We start from the raw sequence: 22445 nt of genomic DNA, 5'->3' as shown, positions 1-22445 counted from the left end.
TCTTCTCTGATCATTTGAGATGACTTAGAAGCGTCAGCAAGATTTGCCAGCCTGGAATATAGAGGTCGTTTCTGGAATTCCCCGGTAGTGAAAGATGAGAGCCTTTACACTTGGTTTCTTTTTTAAGGTCTAACTTTGGAGACTTTTCTGAATAAGTCTGGCAATAGTTGAGAGTCAGTGAAGTTCATGCTTTTAGCAAGAACATGGTGCAGGTCAACGCTGACAACACCACAGCATTGGCCTACATAGCCAAACAGGGCGGAACTCACTTGAGGTCCCTTTACGAGACTGCAAAGGTTCTTCTCGTTTTGGCAAAGGAGAGGAATGTAACCCTTCTTACAAGGTTCATCCAAGGAGAAAAGAACGTGATGGCAGACAGCCTCAGCAGGAGAAATCAAGTTCTGTCCATGGAATGGACAGTGCATCAAGAGGTTTGCAAGAAACTTTGGCGGATTTGGGTTCGTCCGTCCATAGACCTTTTCGCAACGTCGAAAACAAAAAGGCTGGAGACATACTGTTCCCCAGTTCCAGATCTCTAAGCAGTCCACATAGACGCTTTCCTGCTGGATTGGTCTCACCTGGACATGTACGCGTTCCCCCCATTCAAAGTTCTGTACAAGGTGTTGCAATAGTTTGTCACACGAGGGAACCAGATTGACTCTAGTGGCTCCCTTATGGCATCAAGAGAATGGTTCACAGAGGTACTACAATGGATGGTGGACATCCCAAGAAGCCTTCCTTTAAGAGTAGACCTACTCAAACAACCACACTTGGAAAGGCACCATCAAAACCTCCGAGCTCTACATCTAACTGCCTTCAGACTATCGAAAAACTCACAAGAGCTAGAGGATTTTCGAAGGAGGCAGCTAGGGCTATCGCTAGAGCAAGGAGGACTTCTACCATCAAGGTTTACCATTCCAAGTGGGAGGTTTTTAGAGCATGGTGCAGAGTCAACTCAGTTTCCTCATCCAGTTCCTCTTTGACTCAGATTGCTGACTTCCTTTTAGACCTTAGAAGAAAACGCAAGTTTTCTTCCTCTACCATCAAGGGGTACAGGAGTATGTTAGCGGCCATCTTCAGGCACAGGAACTTGGACCTCTCTAGTAATAAAGACCTACAGGATCTTCTCAAATCCTTTGAGACTTAAGGAGCGACAACAGGAATCACCAGCCTAGAATCTGGATGTTGTCTTGAAGTTCCTCATGAGTGACAGGTTTGAACCCTTACACTCTGCTTCTTTTAAAGATCTCACTTTAAAGACTCTTTTCTTGGTTAGTCTGGCGACAGCTAAGAGATTCAGTGAGGTTCATGCTTTTAGCAAGAATATTGGCTTCAGAAACAGCAAAGCTATCTGCTCCTTGCAACTTGGATTCCTAGCCAAAAACGAACGCCCTTCTCATCCATGGCCTAAGTCTTTCGAGATTCTGAACCTTTCCGATGTGGTTGGTGAAGAATTGGAGAAGGTCCTGTGCCCTGTAAGAGCACTGAAGTTCTATCTGGACAGAACTAAAGAATTACGAGACAAGTTAGAAGCTCTCTGGTGTTCGGTCAAGAAGCCCTCGTTACCGATGTCAAAAAACACCCTATCATTTTTTATCAGGCTCTTGATAAGAGAGGCTTACTCACACTGCAGTGAGGCAGACCTCAAACTGCTGAAAGTAAAGACGCATGAAGTTAAAGCTGTAGCAACTACTGTAGCTTTCAAGCAGAATCGATCTTTGCAGAGCATTATGGACACAACCTTTTGGAGGAGTAAATCTGTGTTCGCCTCACATTACTTGAAACTTGTCCAGACTCTTTATGAGGACTGCTACACTCTGGGACCATTCGTAGCAGCGAGTGCAGTAGTGGGGGAAGGATCTACCACTACATTCCCTTAATCCTAGTACCCTTTTTCTTCTCTTGGAACTTTTGTTTTTTATGGTTGTTTGTGGAGATTGGTCGTCAGTCTTCCACAATCATTGATTTTAGTCAGGTGGTCAATTTTGTTCCTTGAGAGTGCCCGGAACAAGGGTATTGGATGAGGTCCTGTCAACATAGAGGTATTTACACCGGTTTGACAGCTCCTAGAGGTCTTCAGCCCCCTGGGTGGATCGCTGGATCTCATAAGGAAAGCGGACATAATGAGGCAGAGAATCATTGAAGTCAGCTTCCTTATCAGGTACGAACCCTTAAGTTTGTTTATTAACTTTTAAGTAAAATTCCAACAATGTTGGCTGTCTCTGACCCTCCACCAAGGGTGTCAATCAGCTTGGAAAGGGATCTCTGGTAGTGGTATCACTCGCCCAAGTTTTAATACCGACACCCTTTAGGTGTGAGCGAGCTGGATATATTCCTAGCATTCCATGCAACTTTTTTCTCTGGTATATTTAGCAGTATTTATACCTTTGAAATGGTGCTTTAAGGAGCATTTCACAGAGCGACACAGGTCAAGCCCAGAAATAAATTTTTTAACATACTTACCCGGTGGTTATATAAATTTAATTCCCTCCCTCCCTCCCCTCTTAGAGACCTATGGGCATGGAAGATCTGAGGAATCATGGAATGGTTCCAGGTACCTCGCGAGAGAGGGCGCTGGTGGTACACCTGGCTACTCAATCGGCGATTTCCGTGAGTTTTGAATTTCTGCCGGACGTCAGGGACTAAAGCTATATTTATATAACCACCGGGTAAGTATGTTCAAAAATTTATTTTATTATGAAAATATTATTTTAGTCTAAGCAGAAATAAATGAAACTATGAAATATACACTGGTAATTATTGCAAATTTGATTAAGTAGTTACCATGATTCTAGAATGATATGATAGTTTTTGGTATGCTTGCATAATATAGGTGTGAATTAAAAGTTATTGAAATTACCGTTTCGAAAGACAGCTGCTAGTTATGGTAAAACAAGAATTTATAGAATGTAAATAATTTCATAATATAATACTGTGTTGTCATTCACCATATTCTTACCGTTAATGTTTGTTTTGTTATTTTTCCTGACAGTTACATCTGCAAGACTGGATACGAGGAAATGTAAGCAAGTGTGACAGATCGCTCTTCATCTTTGACGAGATTGATAAAATGCCTGTCGGTATGATCGATGGAATTAAACCTTTTATTGACTTCCATGAGTCCATTGATGGAGTTGATTTCAGGTAATTATATAAGCTGCACAAACAACGCATACATTCACTTCTGTTCTCATTACAAAAGTGGGTAAAAGCAATACTTACTCATATATTGTACTGTAAATTGTCTATGATTATCCATGTAGCTAGAAAAAGGGTTTAATCGTTCATGTAGGTCGATAAAGATCACGATTATCCATCAAGGTAGGAATAGGATGTAATTATCCATGTTAATTAGGAAAATCCTATAATTATCCATGTATCTAGGAAAAGACTTAAAATTCATATAGGGAGGAAATGGTTAAAATTCTTCAAGTAACTAGGAAAAGACCATAATTATTTATGTATTTAGAAACAAGCTGAACAATTGTCAGTGAACCATAAATGATTGTTTAATAGGTGATTAAAGGCTATGTTTTGACACCTGATTTGCATATGTGATTTATGTATGAGAGAAAATGCTATGTGCTGACAGTTACCATTATTCACTTGTTATCTCCTGTATTATTAATACTACGCAAGCTACAACCCCAATTGGAAAAGTAGAAGGCTACATGCCCAAGGGCTCTAATAGGAAAAACACCATAGTGCGGAAAGGAAATAGAGGACTAATGATCTATAGTTTAACAAGATAAAACCACAAACTTGTATCTCGAGACTTACCGGTACATGAGTTCTTTAAAGGATTTGTTCTTAAACAAGAACTTAGATTTGTAGTATGGAAAAATGTGTGGCATCAAATCTTACTGATTTCTGGTTATCCTTATCCTTATAACAGTTAGCTATTATGAAGATATGAATATTAAGAAATTTATATATGGTGATTTTATTTGTATTTATATATTTGCTTCCAGTATCATTGATAGCCAAAATAATAGTGGTGGTTTAGAAGTTGCTACTAATTTATGTACCACTTTTAAGCTTAGTAGGATCTAGTGATCAGCAAGCTGATGACTGGTTATTGACTAGCAATCAATGATTGGAAATGCTAGCAATTGGAGATCGTTGGTCATTGGAGGGACTATAGGTCACAGATCAGCATTGAGCTAGCAATTGGCGATCTGGTGATCGGCGACCTAGCGATCAGTAAACTGTGAACTAGCCATCAGCAAACAGTGATCTAGAGATCAGTCTGTTGATGCTTTCCTGTTTGCTGCCGCTGGTCTGTCAAGGAAAAGAGAAACTTCAGAAGAGACAGGGACCAAGGATTCCCCAATTCGATTCCCTTGTAGGAAGGAATCTTCGGGATCTTGAATCCTTCTGTGGAGCCTTATTCCTCTTTTCCCGGTGGCAATGTTTATGTGCTTGCGGGGAGGAATGGGGCAATGGTGACCTGTCCGCAGGATGATGCTGGTGCTTAATATCTGCCTGGAGAGCAGGCAAGTGCTGGTTCTTAGACAAGAGCTGGTGCATTGGATCTGCGAGCCTTGACTCTTTGGCAAGAACTGGCGCATGAATCCGGGATGTAACTGCGCAGGAGGGCGCAGAAAAGTGAGGAAGATCGCTGGCGCGAAGTAAGGCACTGTGTAGTTTTGTGCATTCTCTCTAGAATGCACCGAAGCGTGTGACTGGTTGCGCAAGAGTGGGAGCATTGGCGCGTGCATGAGAGTACTACCTGGAGATTGTTGGCGCGTGCGTGCGGAAGACCATCGGCATCCGCACGTAGAAGACCGTCGGAGCGCACGGAAGGCTGTGTGCGTGCACTCAAGATTATTGGAGCGTGCCCGTGCGTAAGGCCGTCGGTGCGCTTGCGCGGTAGACTGTTGGCGCACGTGCAGGATACCATCGGCGCCCGCGAGCAGAAGAAAGTCGGCACGCACACGTGCAATACTGTTGGTGCGCGTGCGTGAGACCATATGCGCTCGCACGGGGAAGAAAGTCGGCCCGTGCGCGCAGAACTGTTGCCGCGTGCGCGTGCAAGACTATTGGAGCGCGTGCGGGAGACCATCGGCACCCACGCGCGGAAGATCGTCGGAGCGTGCGCGCGTACAAGACTGTTGGCACACGAGCGGAAGACTATCGGCGCGCAACACTTGGCGCGCGTGTAAGAATGTCGGCGAGCACGCGCGCTGGAGACCTTCGGTATCCACACGCAGAAGATCGTCGTTGCTCGCTCGCGTAAGAATGTCGACGAGCGCGCGCGGGAGACCATCGGTGCCCGCGCGCGGAAGATCGTCAGCGCCCGCGCGCGGAAGATCGTCGGCGCACGCGCGCGGAAGATCGTCGGCGCCCGCGCGCGGGAGACCATCGGTGCCCGCGCGCTGAAGATCATTGGCTCTCGTGCGCGGAAGACTATCGGCGCGCAACACTATTGGCGCGCGTGTAAGAATGTCGGCGAGCACGCGCGCTGGAGACCTTCGGTATCCACACGCAGAAGATCGTCGGCGCTCGCGCGCGTAAGAATGTCGACGAGCGCGCGCGGGAGACCATCGGTGCCCGCGCGCGGAAGATCGTCAGCGCCCGCGCGCGGAAGATCGTCGGCGCCCGCGCGCGGGAGACCATCGGTGCCCGCACGCTGAAGATCATTGGCTCTCGTGCGCGTAAGAATGTCGGCGAGCACGCGCGCTTTGTAGCGCTAGTAGGTTGGAGGGTCAGCTGGTACGTTGACCAATGGCAGGACGATCAGGAACTGGGATGTGCCCTTTAAAAAAAAGGGCGAACATCCACCGATGGGGACCGTAAGCAGGTCTGCTTTAGAGTCCAGGACCGAAGTCCTTTGTTGCAGCGCAAGGTTGCGCTGGTAGATCGGTAGGTCAGTTGGCAGGACGATCAGGAACTGGGATGTGCCCTATGGAAGGGCGAGCATCCACCGATGGGGACCGTAAAATAAAAGGTCCGTGTTAGAGTCCAGGACCGAAGTCCAAAGGACTACATTGCAGCACAAGGTTGCGCTGGTAGATCGGTAGGTCACTGGAAGGTCTGCTTGATCCTCCGAAGAGGTGTGTCTATGAGATGCCTCTCCCATGAACGAGAGAGGTGACTACTTCGTAGAAGAGACTTGAAGACACTCGTAATGATGCCCCTTAGGGCCGGTGGATCAGCAAGCTGACCTTAGCAGTAGCGATCCTCCAAAGAGGAGTCTCTATGAGTGGCCTCTCTCGTGAACGAGAGAGCGGAACACTTCGAAGAAGAGACTTGGCCAAGACTGTGCTCCACCCCTGAAGGAAGAGAAACTCAGCAAGGGGGAAGAGAAGTCTGGCCGAAGGTAAGCAACAGTAGTCAGAGGCGATGAATTTATTAAGGTATGGGAAGTTCTCCCCCCCTGAAGGGAGAAACAACCTCACACCTGGGGAGGAAACCTCCCTCGGAAGGGAAGTTGTCCAACCCCAGGAGGCGAACCTCCTTTAGCGTTCTAAGATGATCTGAAGTGCTGGCCATGTTGTCACGGGAGTACTTCTAAGAGAAGGGATGACACCCATGATGATGTCCTCTGAGGGACAGCAGTGACAGCAGATTCCCCAGGCATGAACAGAACAGCTCTGCTTCGTTGGCACTCTTTAGTCGAACGAAGAAAAACTGCATAGTTAACTGGGAAAATAGAATTAAATAATTATTTAACAGAAATTCCCCAGGGAGGAACTCCGAAGAGGAACCCCGAGGGATAACATAAAATAAGAATTAAGTATGCGCCCTTCCTTCCCCAGATGACATCCACGGGAGAAGGGGGGAGCGGAGTAACTGTAATAAAAACAGAATTATAATTATTCAAATCAGTTAAGAATATTCACTAATAGTGAGAACCACTGACCCCCCGAAGGGAAGTGTTCCCACGGAGAAAGCTGAAAAGTTAAAATACAATTAGATTTTCACAAAATAATTGAGAAACAATCGGAAGAGCAACCTAACCCTCACACGGGAAAGAAGCTTCCGCAATAGTACTGTAGGTACATGAAAAGACACATTTCACATGTACCAGTATTGTCATGATTATTATTATTGTATGTATCATTTACTGCATTATCATGATTACCATTATTGTACGTACTATTAACTGTATTATGTACTTTCAACCATTATTTCAGATGTTGCATATCATTAGATTAATTCCTGTAATGTCATTGATATGATATGGCAACATTGAGTCAGCATTGGCAACACTTATCTGTTGTGTTGCCATGATGCAGTCTGTTCGTCTTCGTCCCCTTAGCTGATAAGTTATCTTTCCTCGTGGCCCACGTATCTTGTGTATTTACTCTAATAGACATTGAGAACCTACTTTTTGAGTTGTATCCTTGCCCCACCAATTAAGGTTGAGGAAGTTAGCAACATGTACAAGTACGTTGTTGTAGTAAAGGTGAACGACCTCAAGAAGAGAGAGACCGTAGTCAATCTTTAAAAGGCCACCTTCCCTTTGCTCAGAATCCAAGTTTCCCGTAAGAAAAGAGGAAAAGGCGAAGACAATAGTTGAATGAAGAGGGTCCCGGCGATGACGATTCCCCTGCGGCGGCCGATTTAACGGACATGTGCCGACGGGAAGACCGATGGACCAGAGAGGGAGAGGCCGTTCCCCACAAAGTGGAACTGTGCTGGCCTTGCTACTACGCAAGTGTCATTGTCGTATATCACACACGCAGCACAAACACTGAAAAGGAAACTTACTACATTTCTATACACATATACAGTGGTACCTCTACATACGAATTTAATTCGTTCCACAACCTACTTCGGATGTAGAAAATGTTCGGATGTAGAAACGAATTTTCCCATAAGAATACATGGTAATTCATTTAATTCGTTCCTCAGCCTAAAAACCCATAATAAATCCTTAATAAATGGCTACACAAAATTACACATAACACTAACATAACTGCATAATGTGAAAGAAGCATATAAAAAAGATAATTATAATGAAATAATGAATAAAAAATGTGTTTTATTGCCACTTTACCTTAGAGACAGGCCAACGCAGGTGTAGGATTTGCTACGCCAGTAAGAGACGGACAATCGGCGAGAAGGTAGACATGGTGTTAACATGTTCTTTAAATAAATACTCTCTCTCTCTCTCTCTCTCTCTCTCTCTCTCTCTCTCTCTCTCTCTCTCTCTCTCTCTCTCTCTCTCTCTCTCTCTTGTTCTTCTTCACTGTTAGTGTTAGAGACGTCTATTAATTTTTTTTTCTGAGAGAGAGAGAGAGAGAGAGAGAGAGAGAGAGAGAGAGAGAGAGAGAGAGAGAGAGAGAGAGAGAGAGAGAGAGAGAGAGGGAGAGAGAGATTAAACAAAAATGAGAGATTAAACAAAAATGTGTTGTGTACATATGATTTTAACAGCGTTAACGAGTTGAAAGACAGTTAAATGTAACTAAAAAAACAATATCAGCGAATCTGAATTCCTTTATTAACTAAAACAAATATTGATACAAACACACTCGTGTGCATATGCGCAAACACACACACACGCACGAGGAGACACGAGCGGCGGCGAGGAAGTAGAGCTGGTGACCGGTAACATACCGTAACTTACACTACAGAAATTTTAATCTAACTTCGCTTATTTATTTATTTTTTAATTTTTATATTTCATATTTTTTACATTTTTTTCTTTTTATTTTTTATTTTCATTACTTTCAGTGACGAGTTACGGTATGTTATCGCAGTCACCATCCTCCTCCCCGACTGTCTCTCTTATTGCGTAGCAATTCTTGCACCTGTGTGTGTGTGTTTGTGCATACCCACACGAGTGTGTTTGTATCAATATTTGTTTTAGTTAATAAAGGAATTCAGATTAGCTGTTATTACTTTCTTAGTTTCATTTAATTGTTTTTCAACTCGTTGACGCTGTTAAAAATCATATGTACTCTAAACACATTTTTGTTTAATCTCTCTCTCTCTCTCTCTCTCTCTCTCTTGGAAAAAAATAATAGACGTAGACGTATCTAACACTATAACAGCGAAGAAGAACGAGAGAGAGAGAGAGAGAGAGAGAGAGAGAGAGAGAGAGAGAGAGAGAGAGAGAGAGAGAGAGAGAGATTTTATTTAAAGAACATGTTAATGCTATGTTTAGAGAGAAACAGAAAAAGAGAGAAGTCTTATTTAAAAGAGCTTGTTAATGCTATCTTGGTTTTCTTTGCTTCACTTTTTTCTTTCTTTCTGTTCATCACGCTGGCCCTTCTCACAAATGATCGTTGCCAACAATCTCTTTGTCCTTTATCCCTATCAATAAAAGACGCTCTATCTCTTCCAGGGTATTGCTACGATGTCTTGTAATAATGGTGATCCCCTTCGATGGTTATTTGCTTTAATGGCTGCCTTCAGCTTGATGATCCTCGAGATCATAGGCCTATTCCGGCCATATTGTTTAGCCATACAGTATCACTCACATGCACACTACTCTCATGTTTTTCTATAATTTCTTGCTTCAATTCTAATGAAAGAATTGCCTTCTTCCTGTACTGAAACTTAGCTTCTTAGGCACCATGATTATAGGTAAAATCAAAAAGGAAATGTGAGAAAAGGAAGAAAATAAGCACTGTTAATAACAGACCAAACAGAGGACAACCACACGATACACACAAGAATAGAGAACTGAGCACTCGACGCTCAATGGCGTAATGTTTACTTCGTGTGTCGAAATAAAATTCGGGTGTAGAGTCAAAAATTTGCTCGAATTTTACTTCGGATGTTGGAAAATTTGGATGTAGATACGTTCGGATGTAGAGGTTCCACTGTATACATAAACATTAAGAATGTTTATACAGTGAGCCCTCGTTTATCGCGGTAGATAGGTTCCAGACCCGACCGCCATAGGTGAAAATCCGCGAAGTAGTGACACCATATTTACGTATTTATTTAACATGTATATTCAGACTTTTAAAACCTTCCCTTGTACGTAGTACTGTTAACAAACTACCCTTTAATGTACAGAACACTTAATGCATGTACTACAGTACCCTAAACTAAAACAGGCCCAAATATTAAAGGCGATTTTATATCATGCGTTTCCTAAACACGCCAAAAACCACGATAAAAAATGGCAACCAATGTTTTGTTTCTGAGGCTGGGAATCAGGGGATGTCCCTGGTTGAGGTTCATCTACATCATCTTCTTCAGCATGGTTGCCATCGTCATCTTGAGGTTCCTTTGCCGCAAAATTCTCATACAAGCTCAAAGCCTTGGTTCGGATGGTGTTCGTATCAAAGGCTATGTTCTTCTTCCGGCAGTCGGCAATCCACACTGCTAAAGCACCTTCCATGCGTACGATCGTTTTATTACGTGTGGTAACAACTCGCTTCGCTGATCTGCTAAAGGTGATGGTAGCCCTCTATATAATGTTCGCGCTTCGCTGATCTGCTAAAGGTGATGGTAGCCGTCTATCTAATGTTCCCCTCGTCCTTCTTGATGTAGCGAACGGTGGATTCGTTCACTCCAAAATGGCGGGCTGCGGCCGCGTAACTTCTGCCTTCTTTTAACATATCGAGAAGCGTCACCTTCTCAGCAATCGTCATCATCTTTCGGTGGCGTTTAGGCTCACTACCAGCCTTAGCAGAAGCAGAACGCTTGGGAGCCATTGTACAGTAGGGGTTAAACAGAAAGTTCAACAAAAAGTTCAACTTGAAACAGTCACGCACAGCATAGATTAAAGTTCACAATAACGTAGCAGCATCTACACGGCGAGAGAGCGGCAAACGAAGTGGCCGCGAAAAGATGCTGGAGGTTGGAGAATCGGTCAAAACACCAATCACAGGCTAGATTACAAAACTTGGGTTCTGATTCGTCATCTATCAGCGCTTGAACCAATCACAGTCCGTCTTATATGCTACGTAGTAGTTACAAATTCAAATACAAGGTACACTACGTATACAGTACAGCTTTACGTACGCTATTTTACGCTTGTTTTGTTGTAGGATATGTACGCTTATTCGAGATGTGATTTTTGCAACAAAGAATATTATTGGATGCAGTACTACGTACGTATACATGCAAAAGATTCATGGAAAAGATGCACATCCATTACATTTGTAGTACAGTAGTAGCCATCAGCAGCCTTACACCATTCCAATACGGTATGACTGCATCTGATTTGCGTTTCATGTTCGATTTAATTTTACTACGTACTGAATTATCGTATGATCACATTCTCTTTTCGAGTTTTATTTCTTTCTGTACTGAATTATATGTCATATGTAATGAAATGAACCATCAGTAAGAGCAGATATTAATTACAGTATTAATGGAATTACAGGTAACGAAATATCGTATTTGGGGTCTTCATATATCGCGGTATTTTCGAAATTTACGGAAAATCCGCGATATGTTTATATATATATGGGTTATGAAAAAAATCCGCGATGGTTGAACCGCGAAGTAGCGAGGGCTCACTGTATATATATACAAGTATAAGAAAAAGTAAGTTAAAAGACAAAAATTAATGGCAGTCCAAAATAGGCAAGGAGAGAGAGAGAGGAAACAACCGTTCTCGCTCCGAGCGAAAAGTAAAGTGAGCTCAAGCACAGGTGTGAGGGGGGGGGGTAGCAAGCTGCCCTCCCCTACACCCGCTAACTAGCGGTGTGGGTAGTAAACCCTCGTTAAATTTTAATGGCTCGTCATTTTAGCTACGCCGAAAGTAATACCCCTATTAAATAGCGTGGTTTGTATTCCAGTTGCGGAACAAATGCATTTTTTACTCTTTGGTTTAAACCAAAAGTATACATGCCCATAGAGGGAGAACTTTCTATTCTGTCAAGCGCTTGAATGGGAATGCAATAGTCACAGAATCCCATAAAAAATTAACAAATATTTAATATAAAATATATTAACATTACACGAATAGATAAAGGAATAAAGAATATATCTATATATTTAAATCGACCTGTCAGCTGATCCTTCAACCTAGCGCACAAGCGCACGCGTGCATTTACGCACGCACGCGCTAGCGCCGACGATCTTTTTATGCGTGCAAACGCCGACGATCTTCTTTGCCGACTATCTTCTTTGCGCGCATGCGCTGACGATCTTCATACGCGCGTGAGCGCTGACGATTGTCCGCGCGCGGGCACCAATGGTTTCCCCTGCGCATTCGCCACGCCCCCGCACGCTCCTATATTCTTATTTTTCCGCGCGGGGGCACCAATGGTTTCCCGCGCGCCCGCGCTATTTCTTTGCGTGCCCATCGCAGCATCGCACACCTGTGCGCCCGCACCCTGATGCGTGCCCTGTGCACACGCGTGCGCACCCATCGCGCGCAGTTCATGATACAGCGCACACGCGCTCACCAACGTCCCAGCGCGCTTCTACAATTCAGCGCGCAGTCCAGGAGGTGCCTAAGTTAGCGCACGGGCGCTCACAGGTACCTCTGGACTCTCCATCCAAATTGCGCAATCCTTTACGCACACATCCATTTGCGCGCGAGGTTCTGGTTGCGCGCGATGTTCCAGTTGCGCGCCCATCGCAACAGCGCACACCTGTGCGTCCGAATCCGATTGCGGCGCATATCGTTGGAGTTTTTCCTGAGAGATCGCAGGCGCTCACCAGTGGTTCAGCCTGCGGGGTCTCCAAGTCTCTTCTACGAAGGGCACCTCTCCCATTCGCGGGAGAGGTCTCTCATAGTGACCACTCTTCGGAGTATCAAGTCTCCTGCGCGCCCAGCGCACCCACGAGCTCCTCAAGGTAAGATGCCTGTGCAGACTGCTCAGCGCTCACCTGCGCGCCAACGCGCTAACTCACCCTCGCGCTAGCACGAGGCTGCGCAATCGCGATCTCGCCCAGTCTTTCCAGACACGCGCCCACGCGCTACTGCACACTCGCGCAAAATAGTTTTGCATCAGGTTGCTGCGCGCCCGCGCACACGCGATCAATTGATTGCGCCCATCCAACCTTTAACCATCTCCTACGTGCACCCATGCCATCTCCTACGCGCGCTCACGTCATCAATCTCGCACGCCCGCGTCCTTGCGCACCCGCGCACTCGTGAGCACAAAATTCCTGCTGCGCACGATCCTTTCCAGGAATCATCACGCTACCACCAGCTCGATCTGTGCCCCGATCGCAAGCGCGATCACGCACAACATTTTACGGGGCTTCAGGCGGACAGGTCATCGTCCCGTTCCCCTCCCCGCAAGTGCAGAGCAGCGCTCTCGCCGGAGGAGGGGAGGTTTCCGGACAGGTCCAAGGACCCTCTTGTTTCAGCTTCGTTTAAGGCGAACCCTCGTTTGTCAATTCCTCCAAGGGATCGAACGATCCTCTTCCCTCCAGAGGGAGTGTCTGACAGCTCGACTGTCAGCCAGCAACCCTGGTTTGGGACCATAGTCAGAGCTCTTATGCAGGCTATGAAGCCTGTGCTCGCGGACCTGTGTCACATATCAGGGGCAGCTCCCTCCCCTCCTGAAGAGGAAGAGGGGAGTCCCCTCCAGGGTGACTTCTCCAAGGGCTAAACTGTCTCCACGCAAATCCTTGCGCAAGGCTCTTTCTTTACCCCAAACTTTCTCCCCCTCCATTGCGGATGAGGATTACCTATCCTCTGGGGAGTTGGACGAACCGGTCCGTTCCCCCATCGCACCATTGGGAGGTCTTCTCACAGGGGTAGAGAAGAGCCTGCATCCATCGTTACTGGAGTCCTGTATCCCTCCCAGGAGGGAACCGAAGGACTCGAAGACTGTTCCTAAGTCTTCGGCAAGGATCAGACAAGAGCCAGCTAGACCTTCGGAGAATGTCCACAAACTCCCCCAGGAGGAGCCACTGGGGACGAGAGACTTTACTACTAGCTCATCAGGAGGAGAACACCAAGAGTCAAAACATGCATGCTGGCAAGTTCTGACCCCCAGGAGGAACCTCAACAGGTTTCCAAACCCAGAGACCCCTCCTAGTGAGGGTAAGGACACGGTCTTGGACCAAGTCAATGGCACCCAGAAACCCTCTAGGGCCAGTGCAGCTTTACCCTGGTCACAAGGGATGAAGAGTGCCAGAGACAAGGTTGAAGGCCAGCTCTCTGAGTTCGCCTCCTCCAACAGATCCAGCGCCAATAACAAGCTCCTCCCTCCTCCTCGAGTCCATCAGAGGAGGTATTTCGAGATCCTAGAGGAGACTTGTTTGGGTCTTACGGTTCACCACTCCGTGGAAGAACTCAATGGGGGAGTCCCTCTAAAGAGACTCTCCAACCGACACATATCCTATTCTCCTACTGAGATCCTAGGCCAGGAGAATGTAGCGAAGTGTGCCATGCAGGCAACTTCGGGGTACGTTTTGTACTGCAGGGCCTCAGGCCTGTGGTCAGAATCGGAAAAGTGCCTCCATATAAATCTGCTAGTGATGAAGGCCGCTCTTCCTGGCCCTTCATCAGTGCCAACAAAGATCTAGCGGATCACTCTGAGGGGTGATGAGCGACAACACCACAGTAGTGGCTTACATAAACAAGCAAGGAGGTACCTTTTCAAAGCGGCTATCCCATCTCTCAGTAGAGATACTGAGATAGACCGAAGCCCACTCGATCCCTCTATCGACTCGCTTCATTCCAGACAAAGGGAATGTGCTCACCGACAGTCGGAGCAGAGCATCTCGGATAATGAGTTTCGAGTGGTCCTTGGATCATCCAGTAGCCAAGAAAGTCCTGACTTTGTGGGGTTATCCGACTGTGTATCGGTTTGCTACAGCACTGAACTTCAAGCTCCCGCTGTATTGCCCCCAGGCCCAGATCCCAAAGCACTCTGACGAGATGCCTTCCAACAACGGTGGAACAGCACTGTGTGCGCTTTTTCCCCGTTCTGTCTGATGAGGAGGGTGCTCAACAAGACCAGAATATCGGTCAATTGCTCAATGACCCTTCATAGCTATGCTATGGCATCTCGCGGAATGGTTTCTGGACCTTCCGCAACTCCTAACGGAACTTCCGGGAGAACCCCTTCTGCGACACAAGCAAACAACCACATTCCAACATCTCCCTCAAATCCGTAGCTTCGCTTCGACTTACCGCCCGGAAAACTATCCAGCATCCCCTCACTAAGAGAGGATTGTCGCAACAAGTTGCGAATGGGATGTCTGGACACCTGCGCAGGTCATCCGCAGGGGCCTACCTGGCAAAGTGGCGAGTGTTTTTGTTGTTGGAATCGTGAAGGAGTATCTCTTCACTCGATACCATTGTTCCAGCAAGAGCAAAGTTCTTCGTTTATTTGCGAAAAGAATGCGCCTTGCAGTCTCGGCAATGAAAGGCTATCGCTAGCCTTCAGGCTCAAAGGAGTGGACATTCCTTCCTTGCTGGAACTTTCCCTACTCATACGAAGATACGATCTTACCTGCCCTCAGTCAGAAGGGAGACCTCCTCCAGAGCACTTGGTTCGAATTCTCAGGCCTCTTAGGAGGCCTCCCTACGAACCATGTCGCCAGGCTTCAAATCGACACCCTGCTCGAAAGGCGGTGTTCCTACTGGCTTTGGCCTCGGCCAAGTGAGTCAGTGAACTTTATGGTCTCTCGTATGACATCGCCCATGCAAGGGGATGAGGGGAGGTAACGTTTGTAATTGGCTCTGAGTTTGTGGCTAAGACACAGAATCCGAGAGTGCCGGATCCTCGATTCGACTCTTTCTGGATTTCGAGTCTTCGTTCTGTAACAGACGACCCAAACCATCTCCTACTGTGTCCAGTAAGGGGTCTGAGGTTATATCTCAAAGAACGGCTGCTTTCGTCCCCAAGTGTAAGCTTTGTTTGTGAGCACTGGGAGAACAAGAGGAGGGTCACCAAGAATACCATCTCCACAGGGATTCATAGGGTGATCCATCTGTCCCTGAATCCTGACCCTCCTCCGTCATGTCGCCTTGGAGCGCATGATGTAAGGGGCGCAGCAACGTCCCTGACCTTCAAGAAGAGCTTCTCAGTGACGCAGGTTCTACAAGCAGGGGTGGAAGCGTCAGATGACCTTCACAGCCCACTACCTGCAAGACGTGACACACAGGATGCTCGATACGTTCTCTATTGGCCCTGTGATGGATACACAATAGCTGGTCTAACCTCAGGCTCCTTAATGGACAGGTAGCAGAGGGTTGAGGGCATTTTTACCCGGTCTTAGTCTGCGTGAATGAAAAGATTTGTCTGGCCCTTATTCTTTTCTTCATCTTCTCCTTCCTTGGAGAAAGCAGCATCCTGGGTTCTTTGCATAGCTGACCTCAAACCACTGTAGGTAAACCATGCTTCCTTGTGTTCCTAGTATTAAGAGTAATACTGTCATGTCCCCATACCCTGACGAGGTGGTATTGGGAGAGTCGTAGCCTAGAATTCCACCTGAAGAACTCTAGGTCAAATTCCTAGGACGAGTCACGCTCTTCACCTTCACACACAGCTTATGTAGGCCGCAGCAATTTCACAGCAATGCTAGCGAGGCGCAGGGACTCCTTATTTCTTGAGTACTTACACACTCAAATATTGAGTCCCCGGGCAAAAGCCAAAAGCCAGTATGGCAGGGACTTACCACCCTTCCTAAGGGTTAAGTCACCCCATGTAAATAGCGTGGTTTGTATTTCAGTTACGGAACAAATGACAAATTCGTAGATCATTTGTATTTTTCCTAACTATACAAACCTTAGCTATTTACACATATTTGCCTGCCAGCCCTGTCCCCCGGGATAAGTCCTACCTCTAAGCAAAGTGAAGCACTCTCTAGTGTGTGTGTGTGTGGGGGGGGGGGGGGGGGGTAGCAAGCAACCCCTCCCTACCCCCCCGCTAACTAGCGGTGGGGTAGTAAACCCTCGTTAAAATTCTTATGGCTCGTCATTCAGCTACACCGAAGTAATTACCCTATGTAAATAGCTAAGGTTTGTATAGTTAGGAAAAATACAAATTATCTACGAATTTGTCATATTTTTTTTATACATTATTTATTTAGAAATTCTTTGTATCATGTTTCGATTATGTGAATAATAAGATTAATAGGTAACGCACCGATAGGAAATCACTTAGTTTGCCACTCGCCTTCCGCCAGAAATATGATGTCACAGGACATGTGATGTAAAGAACAAAGAATGACTTGCAAAATATATAAAACCATTTTCTTTTTTCTTGCAGAAAATATAAGGAAATATGAACTTACCAAGCAAAAGCATTTCAATTTTATAATGTAAAAGAAAATATACTTCTAGGAAAATATTTGTCCTATTAGTGTACACTCATTAGATAAATATCGATCTATTATCAGAGATGAAATAATATGACAAATTCCTAGATAACTATGCAAACCTTAGCTATTTAATAGGGGTATTACTTTCGGCATAGCTGAAATGACGAGCCATTAAAATCTAACGAGGGTATACTACCCACACCGCTAGTTAGCGGGGGCAGGGGAGAGTAGCTTGCTAAACCCCCCCTCCCCCCCATCACACACACCTGTGATTGAACTCACTTTGCTTGGAGGTAGGACTTAGAGGGGATAGGGCTGGCGGGCAAGTTTGGTTAAATAGCTAAAGTTTGTATAATTAGGAAAAATACAAATTATCCAAGAATTTGTCATTTGTTCTGTAACTGGAATACAAACCACGCTATTTAATAGGTGTGACTCACCCATTATAAAGGGTGGACGTCCCAGCCAGTACTGGCTTTTGGCTTTGCCCGGCGGATCGTTATTTGAGTGTGTAAGCACCCAAGAAATACGGAGCCCCTGCACCTCGCTAGAACCTGGCTATGCAAGGACTGCGGCCTACGCAAGCTGTGTGTGAAGGTATGAAGAAGTGTGACTCGTCCTAGGAAGTTGTTCCAAAGTTCTTTAGATGGAAACTTGTAGACTAGGACTTTCCCAATACCACCTCGTCAGTGCATGGGGACGTGACAGTATTAACTTAATACTAGGAATACAAGGGAGCATGGTTTACCTGCAGTGGTTTGAGGTCAGCTATGCAGAGAACCCAGGATGCTGCTTTCCCCAAGAGAGGGGATGATGAAGAAAAGAATAAGAGCCAGTCAAACCTTTTCATTCTTGCAGACTAAAGCCGGGTAACAATGCCCTCAACCTTCTGCTACTTGTCCAATAAGGAGCTTGAGGTTTTAAACCAGTTGTTGTGCAGCCACCACAGGGCCGATAGAGAACGTATCGAGCCTCCTGTGGGTCACGTCTTGCAGGTAGTGGGCTGTGGTCGTTGTTTAACGCTTCCACACCCCCGCTTGAAGAACCTGCTTCACAGAGAAATTTCTTTTGAAGGCCATGGACGTAGCTATGCCCCTGACATCATGTGCTATAGGGCGACGTGACGGAGGAGGATCTGGATTCAAGGCCAGATCAATGACCCTACGAATCCATGCAGAGATGGTGTTCTTGGTAACCCTCCTCTTAGTCCTCTCTGTGCTGACGAATAGTGCTGGCACATGAGGACGGTCTGCAGCTGTTCTTTTGAGGTATAGCCTCAAACTCCTTACTGGGCATAGTAAGAGATGGTCTGGGTCATCTGTTATAGAACGGAGACTAGAAATCCAGAAGGAGTCGAATCGAGGATCCGCTTCTCCAGGATTCTGAGTCTTAGCAATAAACTCAGGGACGAAGCTGAACGTTACCTCCTCCCATCCCCTTGAATGGGCGATGTCATACGAGAGACCATGAAGTTCGCTAACTCGCTTGGCCGAAGCCAAAGCTAGCAGGAACACTTTCTTCCAGGTTAGGTGGCGATCTGATGCCTGGCGTAATGGTTCATATGGAGGGCTCTTAAGAGACCTGAGAACTCGAACCACGTTTCATGGGGGAGGTCTCACTTCCGACTGAGGGCAGGTAAGTTCATAACTACGTATGAGTAGAGAAAGTTCTAGCGATGAAGAAATGTCCATTTCTTTCAGCCTGAAAGCTAGACTTAAGGCTGAGCGATAGCCTTTCACTGCCGAGACTGAAAGGCGCATTTCTTCCCGCAAATACACGAGGAACTCCGCTATTGTTGGAATAGTGGCATCGAGTGGAGAGATACCCCTTCCACGACACCAACCACAGAAGACTTTCCACTTTGCCTGGTAGACTGCTGCGGATGACTTTCGCAGATGTCCAGACATCCTGACAGCAACTTGCTGCGAAAATCCTCTCTCAGAGAGGAGATGCTGGATAGTCTCCAGGCGTGAAGTCGTAGTGAAGCTACGGCTTTGTGGAAGATGTTGGCATGTGGTTGCTTAAGAAGATTGTGCCGTGGAGGGAGTTCTCTTTGTAGCTCTGTCAGGAGTTGCAGAAGGTCCGGGAACCATTCCGCGTGATGCCATAGCAGAGCTATGAGGGTCATTGAAAGTCTGACTGAAGTTCTGGTCTTGTTGAGCACCCTCCTCATCAGACAGAACGGGGGAAAGGTGTAAACGTCGATGTTGTCCACCGTAGTTGGAAAGCATCTTGCCAGAGAGCCTTGTGGTCTGGGACTGGGGAGCAGTACAGCGGGAGCCTGAAGTTCAGGGATGTTGCGAAAAGATCCACAGTCAGAGAACCCCACAAAGTCAGGACTTTGTTGGCTACTAGATTATCCAAAGACCACTCGGTACTCACTATCTGCGATGCTCTGCTCAGATTTTCGGCGAGCACATTCCTTTTGCCTGGAATGAAGCGTGCCGATAGTGGTATCGAGTGGATTTCGGCCCATATCAGTACAGTGAACCCTCGCTACTTCGCGGTTCGACCATCGCGGATTCACCACTTCGCGGATTTTTTTCCATAACCCATATATATACAGTAATATATATATATATATATATATGTATGCATGTATTTATGTATATATGTAGGTATGTATATGTGTATATATATATATATATATATATATATATATATATATATATATATATATATATATATATATATATATATATATATATATATATATATATACTGTATATACACACACACACACACACACACATATATATATATATATATATATATATATATATATATATATATATATATATATATATATATATATATATATATATATATATATATATATATATATATATATATATATCTATATATCTAAAGTAGGAAGATGTGATGTAGTTCTAAGGGAAAAGTATGGGAAATATGTCTGGGTAATAAGCAAAGCTCTACCTCCAGTTTGTTTCTACATTATGATCAGAGATAAATGTAAACAAAACATTGGTTGCCATTTTTTATCGTGCTTTTTAGCATGTTTAGGAAATGCATGATATAAAATCACCTTTAATATTTGTGCCTGTTTTAGTTTAGGGTACTGTAGTACATGCATTAAGTGTTCTGTACATTAAAGGGTAGTTTGTTAACAGTACTACGTACAAGGGAAGGTTTTAAAAGTCTGAATATACATGTTGAATAAATAGGTAAATATGGTGTCACTACTTCGCGGATTTTCACCTATCGCGGCCGCGACTGGAACCTATCTACCGCGATAAACGAGGGTTCACTGTATCTCTACTGCTAGATGGGATAGCTGCTGTGAAAAAGTACCTCCTTGTTTGTTGATGTAGGCCACTACTGTGGTGTTGTCGCTCATCACCACTACAGAGTGACCCGCCAGGTATTGTTGGAACTGTTGAAGGGCCAGGAAGACGGCCTTCATCTCTAGGAGATTTATATGGAGATACTTTTCCGACTCTGACCACAGGCCTGGGGTCGTGTGGTGCAGTACGTGGGCCCCCACCCTTTCTTTGAAGCGTCCGAAAACAGCATCAAATCCGGGGGGAGGACGAGAAGATCCACTCCTTTTCGTAGGTTCTCGTCTGCCACCCACCACTGGAGGTCCGTCAGTTCCGCAGGTCCCATAGGGATCAGGACGTCCGGGGAATCGTAACCTTGATTCCACCGGGACTTGAGTCGCCACTGGAGGGATCTCATCCTGAGGCGACCGTTGGGAACTAGACGAGCCAATGATGAAAGGTGACTGAGGAGACGTAACCACGATTGGGCTGGAAGTTCTTCTCGTCTGAGAAAAGGGCTTGTGACCTTCTTCAGCCTTGCCATCCTGTCGTCTGATGGGAAGGCTTTGTGGAGATTGGTGTCTATAACCATGCCTAGATATACAAGTCTTTGAGTGGGAAGCAGTGAGGACTTTTTGAGATTTACCAAGATCCCCAGATCCTGGTAAAGTCTCAGAAGTTTGTCCCGGTGTTGAAGAAGGGATGACACCGAGTCTGCTAGGATTAACCAGTCGTCCAGATAATGAAGGAGACCGATGTGCCAATCCTGTGTGCCCACGAAGATATTAGGGTGAACACTCTGGTGAAAACCTGTGGTGCTGTGGAGAGACTGAAGCACAGCACCTTGAACTGGTACTTTTTGTTGTTTAGGCATTCAGCCTAAACAACAAAAAGTACCAGTACTTCCTTGAAGACGGATGGACTGGGATCTGGAAGTACGCGTCCTTTAGATCCAGTGTACACATGAAGTCTTGCGGTCTCACTGCTAGTCTGACCGTGTCTGCCGTCTCCTTGCTGAACGGAGTTTGTTTGACAAACTTGTTCAGAGCTGAGAGGTCGATGACTGGTCTCCAGCATCCAGACGCCTTCTTTACAAGAAAGAATCGACTGAAGAAGCCTGGAGACTCGTCGACGACCTCTTGGAGAGCGCCCTTCTTCAACAGGGTCTGGACTTCTGCCCGAAGGGTTTGCCCCCTTGCCGATCCCATGGCACAGGAGCTCAATGACACTGGATTCGTCGTCAGGGGAGGTAGAGATGTTGTGAACGGGACGCGATATCCCTGACTGATTACGGAAATCGTCCAGGAATCGGCCCCGAGTTGCTGCTACCTGTCTGAGCAACTTTGTAGGCATCCCTCCACTGGTGGACACGCAGGGGGACTGCCAATCCTAGCGTTTGCGATCTCGGCTGCTCCCTCTAGGATTCTTACCTCCCTTGGAGTACTTTTTGCCTTTCCTATCTTTGACAGGAAAGGGCTTAGACACCACTGTCTTCGCTGCTGTCGTTGATTTGGCGGTTTTGGTTGGACAGGACTGGTGGGCTGCTGGAGGCTTATAGGGCTTAGATGTCAAAGCCCTATGAAGGAGGGAGCCTTGGTTAAACTTCCTCCACCTCTCAGCAGCCTGTTCCACATCCTTAGGCTCAGACAGGATTGTTCCTTCTAAGGAAGAATGTCTGAACCTATTGATCTCGGTGCTAGGGACCTTCTGATGGAATCTCTCAGCCACCGCATCCCGACGATTCAGGATGGTGTTTGCCCACAAGTTCGAGACTTGGTGGGCCAGTAACTCGATCGTGCGAGTGCCTGAGAGAAGGAACGTCTCCATAGCTTTCCTGGTACGTTCTTTGGAGAAATCCTCAGATTGTATCAGGATACCTAAGGTCCCTAACCAGATGTCAAGCCACGAAGTGGCTTGCATAGCACACTTTACAACCTTCTCCTGGTTAAGGATCTCGCTTATCGAGAACGAGACCTGCTGGTTGAAGAGTCTCTCAAGAGGGACTCCCCTGGT

General features: G+C 46.0%; 1 protein-coding gene across 1 annotated transcript in view; it reads left to right on the top strand.

The window, feature by feature from the left end:
- LOC137635470 (torsin-1A-like) overlaps positions 1-22445 on the top strand; it is a 148326-nt gene that overhangs the window by 36661 nt on the left and 89220 nt on the right. The window contains exon 4 of the mRNA XM_068367933.1: positions 2993-3144. Coding sequence (XP_068224034.1) covers positions 2993-3144 — 152 coding nt within the window. The remainder of the gene's footprint in view (positions 1-2992; positions 3145-22445) is intronic.

Source organism: Palaemon carinicauda, unplaced genomic scaffold (genome assembly GCF_036898095.1).
Source record: "Palaemon carinicauda isolate YSFRI2023 unplaced genomic scaffold, ASM3689809v2 scaffold129, whole genome shotgun sequence".
In the NCBI taxonomy this organism is placed as follows: Eukaryota; Metazoa; Arthropoda; class Malacostraca; order Decapoda; family Palaemonidae; genus Palaemon; species Palaemon carinicauda.
The sequence above is the reverse complement of the archived record's forward strand: the minus strand, read 5'-3'. Positions and strand labels throughout refer to the sequence as shown.